At 47.9% G+C, this 17,548-nt stretch overlaps 1 protein-coding gene across 1 annotated transcript in view; it reads right to left on the bottom strand.

Annotated features, from left to right (window-relative positions):
* RRP12 (ribosomal RNA processing 12 homolog) overlaps positions 1–17,548 on the bottom strand; it is a 210,120-nt gene that overhangs the window by 94,816 nt on the left and 97,756 nt on the right. The window contains exons 9-15 of the mRNA XM_063962348.1: positions 15,991–16,089; positions 15,638–15,729; positions 13,613–13,724; positions 13,023–13,123; positions 6,676–6,790; positions 6,436–6,578; positions 5,309–5,430 (exon numbers count right to left, since the gene is read on the bottom strand). Coding sequence (XP_063818418.1) covers positions 5,309–5,430; positions 6,436–6,578; positions 6,676–6,790; positions 13,023–13,123; positions 13,613–13,724; positions 15,638–15,729; positions 15,991–16,089 — 784 coding nt within the window. The remainder of the gene's footprint in view (positions 1–5,308; positions 5,431–6,435; positions 6,579–6,675; positions 6,791–13,022; positions 13,124–13,612; positions 13,725–15,637; positions 15,730–15,990; positions 16,090–17,548) is intronic.

Raw genomic sequence — 17,548 nt, 5'->3', positions numbered from 1 at the left:
TGAATATCCCCTATGCCATGCTCTTTCTGTCTAAACTGCGGGTGGTCTCGGATGGGGAAACAAAATTCTTCACGACCCCTCGTGAAGCATCAATGTGGCTGGACGGACGCTTTCCGGCGCAGCGGGCGCTAGCTGCTGATTGAACTTATGTGTTTGATTTCCCTACTTGCAAGTATACTGCTTCGTTTATGCTTGATATGTTATTGTTATATTGTCTTGGGAGGGATGTATAGTTGTTTGTGGTTATGTTCCTTATGATTCCCTGCAGGATGTCAGTTTGGCTAGATGGACGCTTTTCAAATAGGGGAGCGATGGCTGCTGATTGCACTCCTGTCTCTGATTTCTCAGCTAAGTCAATATACTACTGGTTTGTGATGTGCTGCTATGTGATTTACGGAGGGGCTATCTGCGGCCCTTACGGGCCTTTATTGGGAGGGGGTAGCTCTGTGGAGACGGGTGATTGCTAGATGTTGCCTTTACGCTGATTTTGGGCCTTAGAAACTCGGTGTTTGCCCTGCCATATAGTCTTTAAAGGGGTAAACGGTTACTCTGTTGGGGTGGGGGTATTGGTCTAGGGGGGGATTGGTTTTGTTTTGAGTTTAGCTGGGAGATTCTCCTGTTTTATGGTCATTAAATTCTTGGCCCCCTTAGTGGATATAGGAATTTGACCTTAATTGGTATTGGCGGAGTATGTTACCGGGCTCTCTGCCTTAGTTGGGATTGTTAGTACTTAGGGTGTTCTGTTGTTAGGGAATCAGGTATGCTGCTAGTTTTAGGTGGTATACGGGGTGGGGATGGGGGTTATTTTAGATTGTTAACATTGAGGTGTTTTCATTTTTTGCTGTGCAATGTGCTTATTTCTGCTATGTTTATGTTGCAGCTGACTGCAGGCGTATCCTCTTTGGTATTCACTGGCGGTGGCTGGCCGCGGGTGCTATGCAAAATCACAACAATGCCCTGTTATGGCGTCGGTTAAGTTTCTGTCGTGGAATGTGCGGGGGATCAATGACAAGATTAAGCGCTCCTTGATCCTTAGACAGATTAAATCTTATGCGTCGGATATAATTTGCTTGATGGAAACCCACCTACTGGGTACTAAGATTATGTCCCTTAAAAAACCTTGGGTGGGATGGGCTTACCATTCTATGCATACTGCAGCGTCCCGGGGAGTGTCGATTCTAATTAGGAAATCTGTTCCCTTTGTGCTTGATTCTGTGCAAACGGATCAATGGGGTAGATATGTATTTCTCAAGTGCAGAATTAACTCCGTCCCCTTGTTATTGCTGGCTGTGTATGTACCCCCTCGATATTCGCACGATGTCCTTAAAAAGGCGTCTGTCTTTATGGCTGCTTCCCCTGATATACCAGTTATCTGTATGGGGGACTTTAACAATGTTTTAAATCACGAGCTGGATAGGTTGTCTAGGGCGTCCTCCAACCCGCGGCCTGGGCACTCCCCGTTTGCAGACACTGTCAGAGTTGGGTCTGATAGACCCCTGGAGATTGAAAAATCCTGATTTGAGGCAATACTCGTGTTTTTCACGCTCTCACTCTTCCTTCTCTAGGATAGATTTGGCTCTTCTGTCCCGGGAACTTTTGCCCAAAGTGCAGACTGTCAAGTATGAGACTAGGGGTATCTCGGATCACACCCCTATATCGTTACATATCGACTTAAACTGTCAGCGAGGCCAAGCAGTGTGGAAATTTAATCCCTTTTGGCTGACGCATATGGGCGAGGGATCTGATTTGGAGGCTAGCTGGCTAGAATTCTTTGTTATGCATGATGACACCTCGGATGTGTCTCTGCTATGGGACACTTTCAAGGCTTTCTTGAGAGGTACATTGATCAAACGGGTAGGGAGTCTTAAATCCTCCTATAGAAAACACGAGTCTGAATTGGAGGCTCGGGTGGCCGCTTCAGAAGTGACGTATGCGCGAGATGGCTTGGATGCTTCTAAATTGGTGTGGCTTCATGCGCAGGGTGAATGGAATGACTATCTGTGGGGGAAAACCCAGCACAGACTTCTCTTCTCCTCGCATGTCCAGTATGCTACGGGGGATAGACCAGGTTCTTATTTGGCCAATCTTGCAAGGGGTGACCGTTCCTCTCGTATTGTGGTGGAGATTTTGGATTCAGCTGGGTCGGTGCTGGACCGCACCCCCCAGATCGTGGCGGAATTTGTCTCTTATTATCAGGCATTATATAGTTCTCAGTTGACCTGTTCCCCACTAGAGCTATGTGACTACTTGGATGGGGTCCACTTGCCTTCCATCTCCAGTGAGGCCAGGGCCCTTCTAGATGCTCCTTTGTCGGTGGAGGAGATTGAGACTGCGATCTCTGCCTCCCCCGATGGTAAGGCCCCTGGCCTTGATGGCATCCCGTCGGAACTGTATAAGAAATATATAAAATTCTTTGCCCCTCAGTTGCTTGAGTTGTTCAGCGAAATTATTGCCCAAAGTGCGCTTCCCCCGTCTATGGCGGAGGCTTTGATTATAGTGATTCCCAAGCCGGATAAAGACCCCAGGAAGGTTGAATCCTACCGTCCTATTTCCCTGTTGCCCACGGATATTAAAATCCTGGCCAAGGTTCTGGCTTCCAGACTTGGCCGGGTCGTCTCCCAAATTATTCACCCTGACCAAACGGGCTTCATGCCTGGCAAGTCCACTGCTGTGAATTTGAGGCGCCTGTTTACTCATTTTCAGGCTTCTCGGGAGGAGGACTGCTCTGCCGTTATAGCCTCCTTAGATGCCGCAAAGGCCTTTGATTCGGTGGAGTGGGCCTTCCTCTGGGAGGCTATGAGTAGGTTTGGTGTGGGCCCCAACTTTATCAATTATGTTAAATTGTTATATTTTCAGCCCATGGCCAGAGTCTCGGTGAACGGGTTTGTTTCGGACTCCTTCCCCCTATCCAGGGGAACGAGGCATGGCTGCCCTCTGTCCCCGACTCTGTTTGCTATCGCTATTGAGCCACTGGCATGTTTGATTAGGGCAACTCAGGATATTGTGGGTATTAGGGTTGGCGCCAGGGAAGACAGGATAGCGTTATACGCTGATGACCTGTTGCTCTTTGTGGACGATTCTGTTTCCTCCTTACCTAAACTCCTTGACTTGATAACTGACAACGGACGTTTCTCCGGGCTCAAAATTAACTGGGATAAATCCACCATCACTCCACTTAGAGGCCCGGTTTCTGAGGCCCCGGTGATTCAAACCCGCCTTAAATGGGTAGACTCCTTCAAATACCTGGGGGTATGGGTATCGAATAACCCTTGTACCTATGTTTCCCTTAATGTCAGGCCGCTGATGGGGTATCTCCGCTCGAAGGTTAGGGTTTGGGGGTCTCTGCCCCTGACTGTTACTGGCAGGGTCAATTTGGTAAAGATGGTATACTTGCCCAAACTCCTTTATGTTCTCCAGCAATCCCCTATATATATTAACCTGAAGACATTTCGACAGATTGACAGTTTGCTTTCTTCTTTAATATGGGCCAGCAGGAGAGCGAGGCTGAGACTAGACGTTCTGTCTAGGCCGAAAGTGTTGGGAGGCTTAGCTCTCCCTATATTTCGATTTTACTACTATGCCGCGCAGTTGGCACATATATGGGAGTGGGTGAACGCCCCGGATGCTCTCACTTTGCAGTCCCAATTGCTTTTCCAGATATACCCTGCCGGATCTCCATTACAGATGCTTCTTTGTGGGAACCCTAACTTGTCCAAGATCCCTATAATAAGACAGGCCGTCCTCATATGGAAACAGGTACATGTTATCCTATTGGGCCAGGGTATTGACCCGGATACTCCTCTGGACAATGCCCTCTGCTTCCCAGAGTTGGCCTCGCTGCGGACTGGGGCGGTGTGGGGGAGGTGGGGTGTGACGTCCCTGGGCCACGTATATAACGATGGTATACTGAGGTCCTTCCTGCAGCTTCAACAGGATTACAATATACCCTCTTCTCACTTCTACCGCTACCTGCAGCTGAGACACGTGCTTAACGCACAATTTCCCGAATCACCTCCAATGATTGCCGACTCCCCGGTCAAGTCTCTCCTGCGGTCCCTGGGAAGCGGACATCTGGTGTCCAACATTTATGCAAGCATGCTCCGCTCTCACTACTCTGACCCGTTGTCCATTCTCAGGAACAAGTGGGAATCTGACTTGGGTGCCATCTCTGATGAGATCTGGGAGGGTGCTCTGTGTTCCCCACGATTATCCACTACCACCACTAGATATCAGCAAATTCAACTGTTTATAATACACAGAGTATATATGACGCCGGTGCGCTTGCGACATATAGGGGGTACCCACTCCTCTGGATGTCCTAAGTGCGATAGTCTGGATGCGGACTTTTGGCACATTATCTGGCTATGCCCCAAGGTTGCCGTATTCTGGTCGGGTGTTATTGACGCCCTGGTGTCAACGGGTATTCCCTCGTCTGTATGCTCCCCGACGACATGTGTGTTATCTGCTGTGGAGGAGGATGCCCTGGACCCCCCTGCCAAACGATATGTAATTAATTTGTGTGGCCTGGCCATGGTGTGTATCGCCAGGCTTTGGCTAGCCAAGGATGCACCCACACTGCGATCCTGGGTCTCCCTTGTAAATGATACGGCCTCTCACGAGAAATATGTATACCTAGCTAGAAAAGCGGAGAAAAAATATCAGGACTTGTGGGGTCGATGGCTTGAGTCCCCGCTCTCTGGAACCCGGGGCGTCTAGATATGCTGCGGGGGATTAGAATGGGTGTGTGACTTTTGATCTGCATTGGGTACACTGTCTCTTTTTCTCTGTGTTATCCCCTGCGTCCGCGGTCAGCCATTCCCGTTCCCATGCCATTGCTTTAGCTATGAAATTAGCTCAAATATATGTTGCGCTGCCATAGATATCTGTGTACAGCTTTCATTGATCTATACGCGCCTTGTTAGCATGCAATATTGATTCTAACTTACAACTTACGTTTCGGAATTTGAGCCTGCACCGGTTTCCTAAGATAACTATGATAATTGGTCCCTAATGGACAGGGGAATCTGCGCATTCCCTGGGCTGGGGATCCAATGTGGGTTGTGTTGTTGTTTTTTTTTCTTTTTTTCTTTGTACTATGTTTAATGATAAACAGAAAACTAATAAAAAAGTATTGAATTAAAAAAAAAAGAACACTACAGTATTATAACTACTAGTTACTACATATCACCAATATGGTGAAAATAATGAGGAAGTACAAGTCACACTGGGGAAGATGTATTAACCTGGAGAAGGGATAAAGACGTGACAACTGCCAAGATTAATACACTGATCACTGAATTATAACCACCTCGATTCTTCACGTTGGCAGCAAGAGGCAGGAAGTATCTAGTGAAGAACCCCAGCTCTGTGTTCTTCACATGGTCCCGGATAACAGGTATCAGCCAGCTACGTGGGAAGTCGCAGGTTTCCCTGAGAAGAGAGTGGACTGTTACACACTTCGCCAGATATTCCATCCAGAATCACATCACCAGCTCGTAGATCCATTCCCTGGACAGGATATCCTGATAGGTCCAGACTCCTATCCTTAGCCAACAACTCTCTCCCAGATACCCCATACTGATATTTCCATGTACATCTGCCCAAGCAAATATACCCTTCCATGCAAATTCTAATCCCATACGTCCCAGACACACATCCCCAACCAACAATTCCCTTTTCCAGACATTTAATCTCAATACCTCCAGACACTACTACCCAACAAACAACTCCGTCCTCCGATATGCTAACCCTGCACATCCAGACATAAAAGGACAACTCTCTTCCATGGACATTTTATCCAACTATGTGCAGACGCTCAATTCCCAACCGACATTTCCTTCCCCAAGAAACTATCTTGACATATCCATCTACAGATGTGTACTCCTACACCTAGTGTCTTTGCACCATATGACACGAGACGTCTGAGGCACCTCAGACGTTCCGAGACAAAAGCGTGCCAAAGAGTCTTTCAACTTTTGCGTCTTCGTTGCATCGCAGATGCAGCAAAGTGCCACACACTGTATACCGGAGACGCTGGGTGGCGACTTTAACCGCACATGAATTTGCTGCAGATGACGCACAACAGAACTTGGCATGAGGGAAGATACTCAGAGTGTACCAGAGACCTTAGGCTGCAACGTTACAAGTACAGGAATTGATATAACACCAATAAAAAGTCGCAGATGAAGCACAATGGACCGTAGCGGTAGAAAAAGCCATGTACGCACACAAGAGTGTACAAGTGCCACAAGCCCCAGTAGTCAGCATATGCTAGTAATGTGGTTTTGTCGCTCCTGGTTGTTTTATTTATGCAAGATGCACTCGGGACCTGGCGCATTAAGGAAGGGGCTATTTGGCGCAACTTGTGCAGCAGGGTATGGTCAAGTAACATTCTGTTACCCCTTGTCAGAGTGGAACGCTGGAGACTATACTCACTCTGTGCCATCGATTAGCAGGGGAATTGCCTTCAGTACCACCTCTGGTCCCATGCTCTCCACCGCCGCTCCCACTGTGATGTCCAGCTCTCTGGGGTGCGGGAAATGAGCAGAGACTCGAAGGTCAGCCAGGGTCTGCAAACACTAGAAACACAATGCACTGAAGATAAGTGATCGGTAATCACATAACCCTGTAAGAGGGAGATTATTTCAGATCCTTCACCACATTATATCGTCATACCTTCTTCATAAATGGGTGGTAAGACTTCCCCGCAACCTCAAAAAAAGTTTGCAGGATCTGCAGGACACAGACCCAGGAAGCGTGGAACTTATACGAGAGGCCGTCTTCTACACACCTGGGGAGAGAACGCAATGTGTGACCGACATGAACACCAGCATCTTTAGAAGGAATCCGGCCATGAGGTTATATTCTATTGAACTTTACTTTTGATGACTCTGCAACAGTTTAATGTCAATCGCAAAGTATTTTACATATGTAATGTCGGGATTCAGTGTTCCTGTACAAGGGAAACATGGTACCATATAGACGAGATGTAAACCTGGAACTACTTGTGGTTGGGTAAGGAATACGCTTCCGAGAACAACATCATATGCAGTCAAGATGGCTTTGATGGTCAGGTCTTATCAAATAAATGTGATTTAAGTCTGTGACATTAGCATATTAGGACACTGCTATCATAGATGTGACCCAGTTACATTTTGCAAAAGTGTGCGATAAGAGTATTTCTGGGACACACCGTTAAATCTGTTTCTGGATTCCGATTGGTTCTGTAAGGGCTGGTGGGATGTAGAGGGGATGGCTCGGCTTCAAACAAGTTAATGTGCCTCACAGTGCCCTCTATATCCCAAGGTTGTCAGTGTCCCCCATATTCTTAAAATATTGTCGAGATCAGATTTGGGGAATCGGCAGATAAGACATGGTCACTTTATAATAAGAATTTACTTACCGATAATTCTATTTCTCGGAGTCCGTAGTGGATGCTGGGGTTCCTGAAAGGACCATGGGGAATAGCGGCTCCGCAGGAGACAGGGCACAAAAGTAAAGCTTTTACAGGTCAGGTGGTGTGTACTGGCTCCTCCCCCTATGACCCTCCTCCAGACTCCAGTTAGGTACTGTGCCCGGACGAGCGTACACAATAAGGGAGGATTTTGAATCCCGGGTAAGACTCATACCAGCCACACCAATCACACCGTACAACTTGTGATCTAAACCCAGTTAACAGTATGATAACAGAGGAGCCTCTGAAAGATGGCTTCCTAAACAATAACCCGAATTAGTTAACAATAACTATGTACAAGTATTGCAGATAATCCGCACTTGGGATGGGCGCCCAGCATCCACTACGGACTCCGAGAAATAGAATTATCGGTAAGTAAATTCTTATTTTCTCTATCGTCCTAAGTGGATGCTGGGGTTCCTGAAAGGACCATGGGGATTATACCAAAGCTCCCAAACGGGCGGGAGAGTGCGGATGACTCTGCAGCACCGAATGAGAGAACTCCAGGTCCTCCTTTTCCAGGGTATCAAATTTGTAAAAATTTACAAACGTGTTCTTCCCTGACCACGTAGCTGCTCGGCAGAGTTGTAATGCCGAGACCCCTCGGGCAGCCGCCCAAGATGAGCCCACCTTCCTTGCGGAATGGGCCTTAACAGATTTAGGCTGTGGCAGGCCTGCCACAGAATGTACAAGTTGAATTTTGTTACAAAACCAACGAGCAATCGACTGCTTAGAAGCAGGTGCACCCAACTTGTTGGGTGCATACAGTATAAACAGCGAGTCAGATTTTCTGACTCCAGCCGTCCTTTAAATGTATATTTTTAAGGCTCTGACAACGTCCAACAACTTGGAGTCCTTCAAGTCGTCTGTAGCCGCAGGCACTACAAGAGGCTGGTTCAGGTGAAACGCTGATACCACCTTAGGGAGAAAATGCGGACGCGTCCGCAGCTCTGCCCTATGTCGAATGGAAAATTAAATAAGGGCTTTTATAAGACAAAGCCGCCAGTTCAGATACTCTCCCGGCCGAAGCCAGGGCCAGTAACATAGTCACTTTCCATGTGAGATATTTCAAATCCACATTCTTTAGTGGTTCAAACCAATTGGATTTGAGGAAATCTAAAACTACATTTAGATCCCACGGTGCCACCTTAGGCACCACAGGAGGCTGTATATGCAGTACTCCTTTGATAAAAATCTGGACCTCAGGGACTGAGGCCAATTCTTTGTGGAAGAATATTGATAGGGCCGAAATTTGAACCTTAATAGATCCCAATTTGAGACCCATAGACAATCCTGATTGCAGGAAATGTAGGAAAACGACCCAGTTGAAATTCCTCCATCGGAGCACTCCGCTGCTCGCACCACGCAACATATTTTCGCCAAATACGGCGATAATGCTTCGCGGTGACTTCCTTCCTTGCCTTTATCAAGGTAGGAATGACTTCTTCTGGAATGCCTTTTCCTTTTAGGATCTGGCATTCAACGCCATGCCGTCAAACGCAGCCGCGGTAAGTCTTGAAAAAGACAAGGACCCTGCTGAAGCAGGTCCCTTCTCAGAAGTAGAGGCCACGGATCGTCCGTGACCATCTCTTGAAGTTCCGGGTACCAAGTCCTTCTTGGCCAATCCGGAGCCACTAGTCTTACTCCTCTTTGCCGTATAATCCTCAATACCTTTGGTATGAGAGGCAGAGGAGGAAACACATATACCGACTGGTACACCCAAGGTGTTACCAGCGCGTCCACAGCTATTGCCTGCGGATCTCTTGACCTGGCGCAATACCTGTCCAGTGTTTTGTTGAGGCGAGACGCCATCATGTCCACCATTGGTTTTACCCAACGGTTTAATAGCATGTGGAAAACTTCTGGATGAAGTCCCCACTCTCCCGGGTGAAGGTCGTGTCTGCTGAGGAAGTCTGCTTCCCAGTTGTCCACGCCCGGGATGAATACTGCTGACAGTGCTATCACGTGATTCTCCGCCCAGCGAAGGATCCTGGCAGCTTCTGCCATTGCCCTCCTGCTTCTTGTGCCGCCCTGTCTGTTTACATGGGCGACTGCCGTGATGTTGTCTGACTGGATCAACACCGGTCTTCCTTGAAGCAGAGGTTCCGCCTGGCTTAGAGCATTGTAGATTGCTCTTAGTTCCAGAATGCTTATGTGAAGAGACTTTTTCAGGCTCGACCACACTCCCTGGAAATTTCTTCCCTGTGTGACTGCTCCCCAGCCTCTCAGGCTGGCATCCGTGGTCACCAGGATCCAATCCTGTATGCCGAATCTGCGGCCCTCCAATAGATGAGCCTCCTGCAACCACCACAGAAGGGATACCCTTGTCCTCGGCGACAGGGTTATCCGCAGGTGCATCTGAAGATGCGACCCTGACCATTTGTCCAACAGATCCCTTTGCATGGAATCTGCCGAAAGGGATTGCTTCGTAAGAAGCTACCATTTTTTCCCAGGACTCTTGTGCATTGATGTACAGACACCTTTCCTGGTTTTAGGAGGTTCCTGACCAGGTCAGATAACTCCTTGGCTTTTTCTTCGGGAAGAAAAACCTTTTTCTGAACTGTGTCCAGAATCATCCCCAGGAACAGCAGACGAGTTGTCGGCATTAATTGGGATTTTGGAATATTCAGAATCCATCCGTGCTGCTTTAGCACCTCTTGAGATAGTGCTAAACCCATCTCTAGCTGTTCTCTGGACCTTGCCCTTATTAGGAGATCGTCCAAGTATGGGATAATTAATACGCCTTTTCTTCGAAGAAGAAATATTATCTCGGCCATTACCTTTGTAAAGACCCGAGGTGCCGTGGACAAACCAAACGGCAGCGTCTGAAACTGATAGTGACAGTTTTGTACAACGAACCTGAGGTACCCCTGGTGTGAGGGGTAATTGGAACGTGGAGATACGCATCCTTGATGTCCAAGGATACCATAAAGTCCCCTTCTTCCAGGTTCGCTATCACTGCTCTGAGTGACTCCATCTTGAACTTGAACTTCTTTATGTATAGGTTCAAGGACTTCAGATTTAGAATAGGCCTTACCGAGCCATCCGGCTTCGGTACCACAAAGAGTGGAATAATACCCCTTCCCTTGTTGTAGAAGAGGTACCTTGACTATCACCTGCTGAGAATACAGCTTGTGAATGGCTTCCAAAACCGTCTCCCTTTCTGAGGGGGACGTTGGTAAAGCAGACTTCAGGAAACGGCGAGGTGGCTCTGTCTCTAATTTCAACCTGTACCCCTGAGATATTATCTGCAGGATCCAGGGATTTACCTGCGAGTGAGCCCACTGCGCGCTGTAATTTTAGAGACGACCGCCTACCGCCCCCGAGTCCGCTTGCGAAGCCCCAGCGTCATGCTGAGGCTTTTGTAGAAGCCGGGGAGGGCTTCTGTTCCTGGGAAGGAGCTGCCTGTTGCTGTCTCTTCCCTCGTCCTCTGCCTCGTGGCAGATATGAATAGCCCTTTGCTCTCTTATTTTTAAAGGAACGAAAGGGCTGCGGTTGAAAGGTCGGTGCCTTTTTCTGTTGGGGAGTGACTTGAGGTAGAAAGGTGGATTTCCCGGCCGTAGCCGTGGCCACCAAATCCGATAGACCGACCTCAAATAACTCCTCTACGCATCGCCTGTCCACTGTCGTGTCCATAAAGCTCTTCTGGCCGAAATGGACATAGCACTTACCCGTGATGCCAGTGTGCAGATATCTCTCTGTGCATCACGCATATAAAGAAATGCATCCTTTATTTGTTCTAACGACAGTAAAATATTGTCCCTGTCCAGGGTATCAATATTTTCGATCAGGGACTCTGACCAAACTACCCCAGCACTGCACATCCAGGCAGTCGCCATAGCTGGTCGTAGTATAACACCTGCATGTGTGTATATACCTTTTTGGATATTTTCCATCCTCCTATCTGATGGATCTTTAAGTGCGTCCGTCTCAGGAGAGGGTAACGCCACATGTTTTGATAAGCGTGTTAGCGCTTTGTCCACCCTAGGAGGTGTTTCCCAGCGCTCCCTAACCTCTGGCGGGAAAGGGTATAAAGCCAATAACTTCTTTGAAATTAGCAGTTTTTTATCGGGGCACCCCACGCTTCATCACACACGTCATTTAATTCTTCTGATTCGGTAAAAACTACTGGTAGTTTTTTCACACCCCACATAATACCCTGTTTAGTGGTACCTGTAGTATCAGCTAAATGTAACATCTCCTTTATTGCCAAAATCATATAACGTGTGGCCCTACTGGAAAATACGGTTGATTCGTCACCTTCACCACCGGAATCAGTGCCTGTGTCTGGGTCTGTGTCGACCGACTGAGGCAAGGGACGTTTTACAGCCCCTGACGGTGTTTGAGGCGCCTGGACAGACACTAATTGAGTGTCCGGCCGCCTCATGTCGGCAAACGACTGCTTAAGCGAGTTGACGCTATCCCGTAATTCCACAAATAAAGGCATCCATTCTGGTGTCGACCCCCTAGGAGGTGACATCCTCATATTTGGCAATTGCTCCGCCTCCACACCAATAACGTCCTCATACATGTCGACATACACGTACCGACACACAGCAGACACACAGGGAATGCTCTATACGAAGACAGGACCCACTAGCCCTTTGGGGAGACAGAGGGAGAGTCTGCCAGCACACACCAAAAAGCGCTATATATGACAGGGATAGCCTTATGATTAAGTGCTCCCTTATAGCTGCTTTTATATTAATATATTGCCATTTATTCTGCCCCCCCTCTCTGTTATACCCTGTTTCTGTAGTGCAGTGCAGGGGAGAGACCTGGGAGCCTTCCTGACCAGCGGAGCTGTGACAGAAAATGGCGCCGTGTGCTGAGGAGATAGGCCCCGCCCCTTTTCCGGCGGGCTCGTCTCCCGCTATTTAGTACATTTAGGCAGGGGTAAATATCTCCATATAGCCTCTGGGGCTATATGTGAGGTATTTTTAGCCTTTTTAAAGGTTTTCATTTGCCTCCCAGGGCGCCCCCCCCCCAGCGCCCTGCACCCTCAGTGACTGCCGTGTGAAGTGTGCTGAGAGGAAAATGGCGCACAGCTGCAGTGCTGTGCGCTACCTTAAGAAGACTGCAGGAGTCTTCAGCCGCCGATTCTGGACCTCTTCTTGCTTCAGCATCTGTGAGGGGGCCGGCGGCGTGGCTCCGGTGACCATCCAGGCTGTACCTGTGATCGTCCCTCTGGAGCTTCATGTCCAGTAGCCAAGAAGCCAATCCATCCTGCACGCAGGTGAGTTCACTTCTTCTCCCCTCTGTCCCTCGTTGCAGTGATCCTGTTGCCAGCAGGAATCACTGTAAAATAAAAAACCTAAGCTAAACTCTCTAAGCAGCTCTTTATGAGAGCCACCTAGAATTGCACCCTTCTCGGCCGGGCACAAAAATCTAACTGGAGTCTGGAGGAGGGTCATAGGGGGAGGAGCCAGTACACACCACCTGACCTGTAAAAGCTTTACTTTTGTGCCCTGTCTCCTGCGGAGCCGCTATTCCCCATGGTCCTTTCAGGAACCCCAGCATCCACTTAGGACGATAGAGAAATAATAATGCTCGCTCAGGAGCGACTCACTTGAACATTTTAGAGATGAGCCCACCGGGTCCTGATGCTGGAGTAGATGAGACTGTACCAACGTCCTTAGCATGAGGAGCAATGCATTCTGTAAGGAGAGACTGGAGGATAAGCCAACACAGAGGGTGATTAATGTCATTCTGACATCCCAGCGTTTCACTATTACAGATTAATGAGCACAGTGCTGTCTAACATTGCCGAGTCTAACATTCCATAAATGAAAACTGCCTCCAGCAACTGGGAATTCAATTATGGGTGAAGTCATCCACCCGGCTGAATCCATGCGGCATCCCAATCTCGCACAAAACCGTTATCTATCCCATAGGGTAGTGAGCACTTTGTGCATATTCAGTGGACAAAAGGTGTGAGATGCAGCGCTATTGACAGTGTTTAAACACTAGACCAATTCACACCTTTCACCTAGAATTGAATCCCCCCCCCCCCCCCCCACCATATACCTCTGAGAAAGGCAATAGAAATACACTGCCAATAAAATGAATGGGAAAATACTCCATTAAGTGTGAAAGTCATGGACTTCTGACTAATGTCACTGTGTACCGTGATTGTTCATGTTTGGTTGGAACTCCTACCTTCAGTGTCCGGGCAGCTGCAGACACGACCTGCGTGTGAGGGGACAGAAGGCAATTGACAGACGTGGAGAAAAGTCGTGGAAGATGACCCAGGCAGAGATCATTCTGCAACCTACATTACAACACAACAGGCCAGCAGTTAGTGGACAATATACATTCTCCAAATTCAGATCCAATACCCACTGGGTTTGTTACTCCCTTTGTCGTCACTACAACAAACCTATGAGCTCGCCCACACCGTGCTTTTTGTATCTGCAAACACGACACTACGTCACCTCTTTGCCCTATCCCGTCCAAACAGCCGTCGTCTCAGATTGTATACTCTCACTTTGAAAGTTCAGCAGCTCTAAACCTTTCAGGGACAGATTTTTATACCCAGAAATTACGGATAAACACTCTCTAATCCATGAATAAACCAGTATTGGCATGGAAGAAAGACATTCCCATCATCTGCGATGTAAAGATTTCTTCTCTTTCAGCAAGTATGGGAGACATCGGACCATGAGATTGCAGGTTGGGGATAGACTTTGGCACCTAACGTAAACAGTAGCTTTAAACCCAAGCTCCTCCCCCTGTCTCCCCATGATCTCAGTCTATTTTAGGTGCCTGTGGAGTTAGGGCATGTTATCAGAGAGGTGCTAGCAGCACTTATTTTAGGTACGTTGTTTTTATTTTATTTGTAATATTTTTATTTTGTAGCTAGGCTCTGTAAGCTGCATATAGCAGCACACAGAGTGGTAGCGGCGGGAGCCTTTGTTCAGGTCGCCATATATTGCTGCGTCAGCATGGGGGGGCGCGACAGTAGGGAGACTCCACAGCACTTTGACCTACTTGGAGGCTGCTGGGCCTGACAACCGGCGCACACCGTCTTCCCTTGTAGAGGTGCCAGGCGGTAGTGCGGTCCTGGATGGCAGGGCAATTTATTGCCGGGTCTCATGCGGCGGCTACACTCCTATGCAAGAAGGGGGAGCGCGCTGGAAACGGCACTTTCTCCAGTCCCGGGAAGCATGTGAAGTAGAGCTTCACACGCTATACTCTCCCCCTCCTGCAGTGGTATAGCTCTGAATGCAATCTGTGTGTGAAGCAACGCTGCCGATTCTTCTGCACGTTTCAGGAGCGGACATGTAGTCTCCTCTGCAGCTGCTGTGTGAGGTGCATTAATTTTGTATTATGTAACGCTGCCTATGTTATTCCGAGTAAACACAAAAATAACAAAAAGTCTACCTTTTCATGGGTCGACCGTTTTCGTGTCGATCCATTAAAAATGCGTTGGAACACTTCACGCATGACGGACGAGTTCAGTGGCCATGCGGGATGCTGGCCGAACTGGGACTTTATTTTTTTTAAAGGGGCAATCATTTACAAGGTAAAATCATGCCCTTTAAGTGACTGCCCCTTTAAAAAAAAAAAACTTCCAAATTCGGCCGACAACCTGCACATCATTAAATCCGGTCATTTGTCTTGAACACTGCAAGATCCTGGCAGTCTCCTTTATTACACAAGAATGAATGACAGTTTAAATTTATGTTCTAGAGCAAGCTGCCAGAAGGAACCTCCAATACCTGTCAGCTCCGTGTTCGTGTCTGATTCCTGGTGTTAATAAAGGGTAATCATTTTATAGGTTGCGAGGGAAAACTTGCAATGTCGGTGGTCGCAATGCGCTGTTCCGAAACGGCACATCGAGCCAATGAGAAACTGAATCTCTCCCGCTGTGTTTTGTTCCGTTTTATTACATTTTGTGTTTGTCATCATTAGTACATGGCCGGCATATAATGTGCATTCTAAAATGTAAAAACACTTATCCTCTTTCGTTCGGCTTATATGACGTACTTACCTGTTTCAGACTAAAGTGAATTAGAATAAGGGAAGAAAAAAAACGTATGTCTTTTAAACATTAACAGGCAAAAAAAAGGTTCCAGCACAAAGAACGTTCAGTCCTACGTCAGGCCATCTAGGTCTCTATACATAACATGTCAGCAAAATGTTCCAAGAAACGGAACTGTAGTGAATGAGCGTCAGCCATACCTTGACAGGTTAATGTGGGCTTTCTCCATAACAGCCAACCACGCCAGCAAGGGCTGCAGGTCATTGTCACTGGGCAGGTAATCGTACAGAGCCTGTCACATACAATAATAAGAATGATTAGAAGCTATTACAGTGCACTCTTTATGTAGAATAGCATGGGTTCGGGGAAATTGCAGTAAACTTTCCTTTGGAAACTGTCATGGCAATTACAGCGGAAAAGGCAGACGTGAACTTTAGATAAGACGAACAGGACAAATTGCTCCGTGAGCCATTACATAGATCCCACGACAGCATCTCAAACACACTAAGAGTAGGCAGGAAGAATGTCAGAGTGGGAGCAGTCTGTCACTCACCGTGATGATCTGACCATTCAGCTCGGCTGTCATTGCTTCTGTGCTGGGGCTGCTGTTAAAGAGCGTGTGGAAAACCTGCATTGCACAGGCCGTGATCAGCTGCGGAGCGGGGAGAGTACAGATTAGAGGCAATTTCGTCTCAATCTTCTACATGACCTCAGAAACTACTAAATAATCCCCAAAGTACCTCTACTCAAAAGTAAAAAATAGGATTTTAATTACCTACCGGTAAATCCTTTTCTCGTAGTCCATAAGGGATATTGGGGGAATCTAGTATGATGGTGTATAGACGGGGTCCAAAGGAGCCGGTGCACTTTAAATGTCTTCAACTGGATGTGCTGGCTCCTCCCCTCTATGCCCCCTTCCCACAGGCAGTTATAGGTAAAACAGTGCCCCAAGGAGAAAGGACATGCTTGAGAGAAGGAACATAACGAGTGGTGAGATTCTCACACACCACGAACATAAAACAACCAGCAACGGCCAGTAACAAACAGCAACAACTGAACAGGTAACCATATAAGAGACAACCTGCAGAAAAGTCACTGAGGTGGGCGCCCAATATCCCTTATGGACTACGAGAAAATAAGAATTTACTTACCGATAATTCTATTTCTCGTAGTCCGTAGTGGATGCTGGGGACTCCGTCAGGACCATGGGGAATAGCGGCTCCGCAGGAGACAGGGCACAAATGTAAAAGCTTTAGGATCAGGTGGTGTGCACTGGCTCCTCCCCCTATGACCCTCCTCCAAGCCTCAGTTAGGATACTGTGCCCGGACGAGCGTACACAATAAGGAAGGATTTTGAATCCCGGGTAAGACTCATACCAGCCACACCAATCACACTGTACAACCTGTGATCTGAACCCAGTTAACAGCATGATAACAGCGGAGCCTCTGAAAAGATGGCTCACAACAATAATAACCCGATTTTTGTAACAATAACTATGTACAAGTATTGCAGACAATCCGCACTTGGGATGGGCGCCCAGCATCCACTACGGACTACGAGAAATACAATTATCGGTAAGTAAATTCTTATTTTCTCTGACGTCCTAAGTGGATGCTGGGGACTCCGTCAGGACCATGGGGATTATACCAAAGCTCCCAAACGGGCGGGAGAGTGCGGATGACTCTGCAGCACCGAGTGAGAGAACTCCAGGTCCTCCTCAGCCAGGGTGTGCCCCTGACCAAGTAGCAGCTCGGCAAAGTTGTAAAGCCGAGACCCCTCGGGCAGCCGCCCAAGATGAGCCCACCTTCCTTGTGGAATGGGCATTTACATATTTTGGCTGTGGCAGGCCTGCCACAGAATGTGCAAGCTGAATTGTACTACACATCCAACTAGCAATCGTCTGCTTAGAAGCAAGAGCACCCAGTTTGTTGGGTGCATACAGGATAACAGCAAGTCCGTTTTCCTGACTCCAGCCGTCCTGGAAACCTATATTTTCAGGGCCCTGACAACATCTAGCAACTTGGGAGTCCTCCAAGTCCCTAGTAGCCGCAGGTACCACAATAAGCTGGTTCAGGTGAAACGCTGACACCACCTTAGGGAGAAACTGGGG

This window comes from Pseudophryne corroboree, chromosome 3, assembly GCF_028390025.1.
Source record: "Pseudophryne corroboree isolate aPseCor3 chromosome 3, aPseCor3.hap2, whole genome shotgun sequence".
NCBI lineage: Eukaryota > Metazoa > Chordata > Amphibia > Anura > Myobatrachidae > Pseudophryne > Pseudophryne corroboree.
Note: the sequence above shows the minus strand (reverse complement) of the source record. Positions and strands in the feature narration are given on the sequence as shown.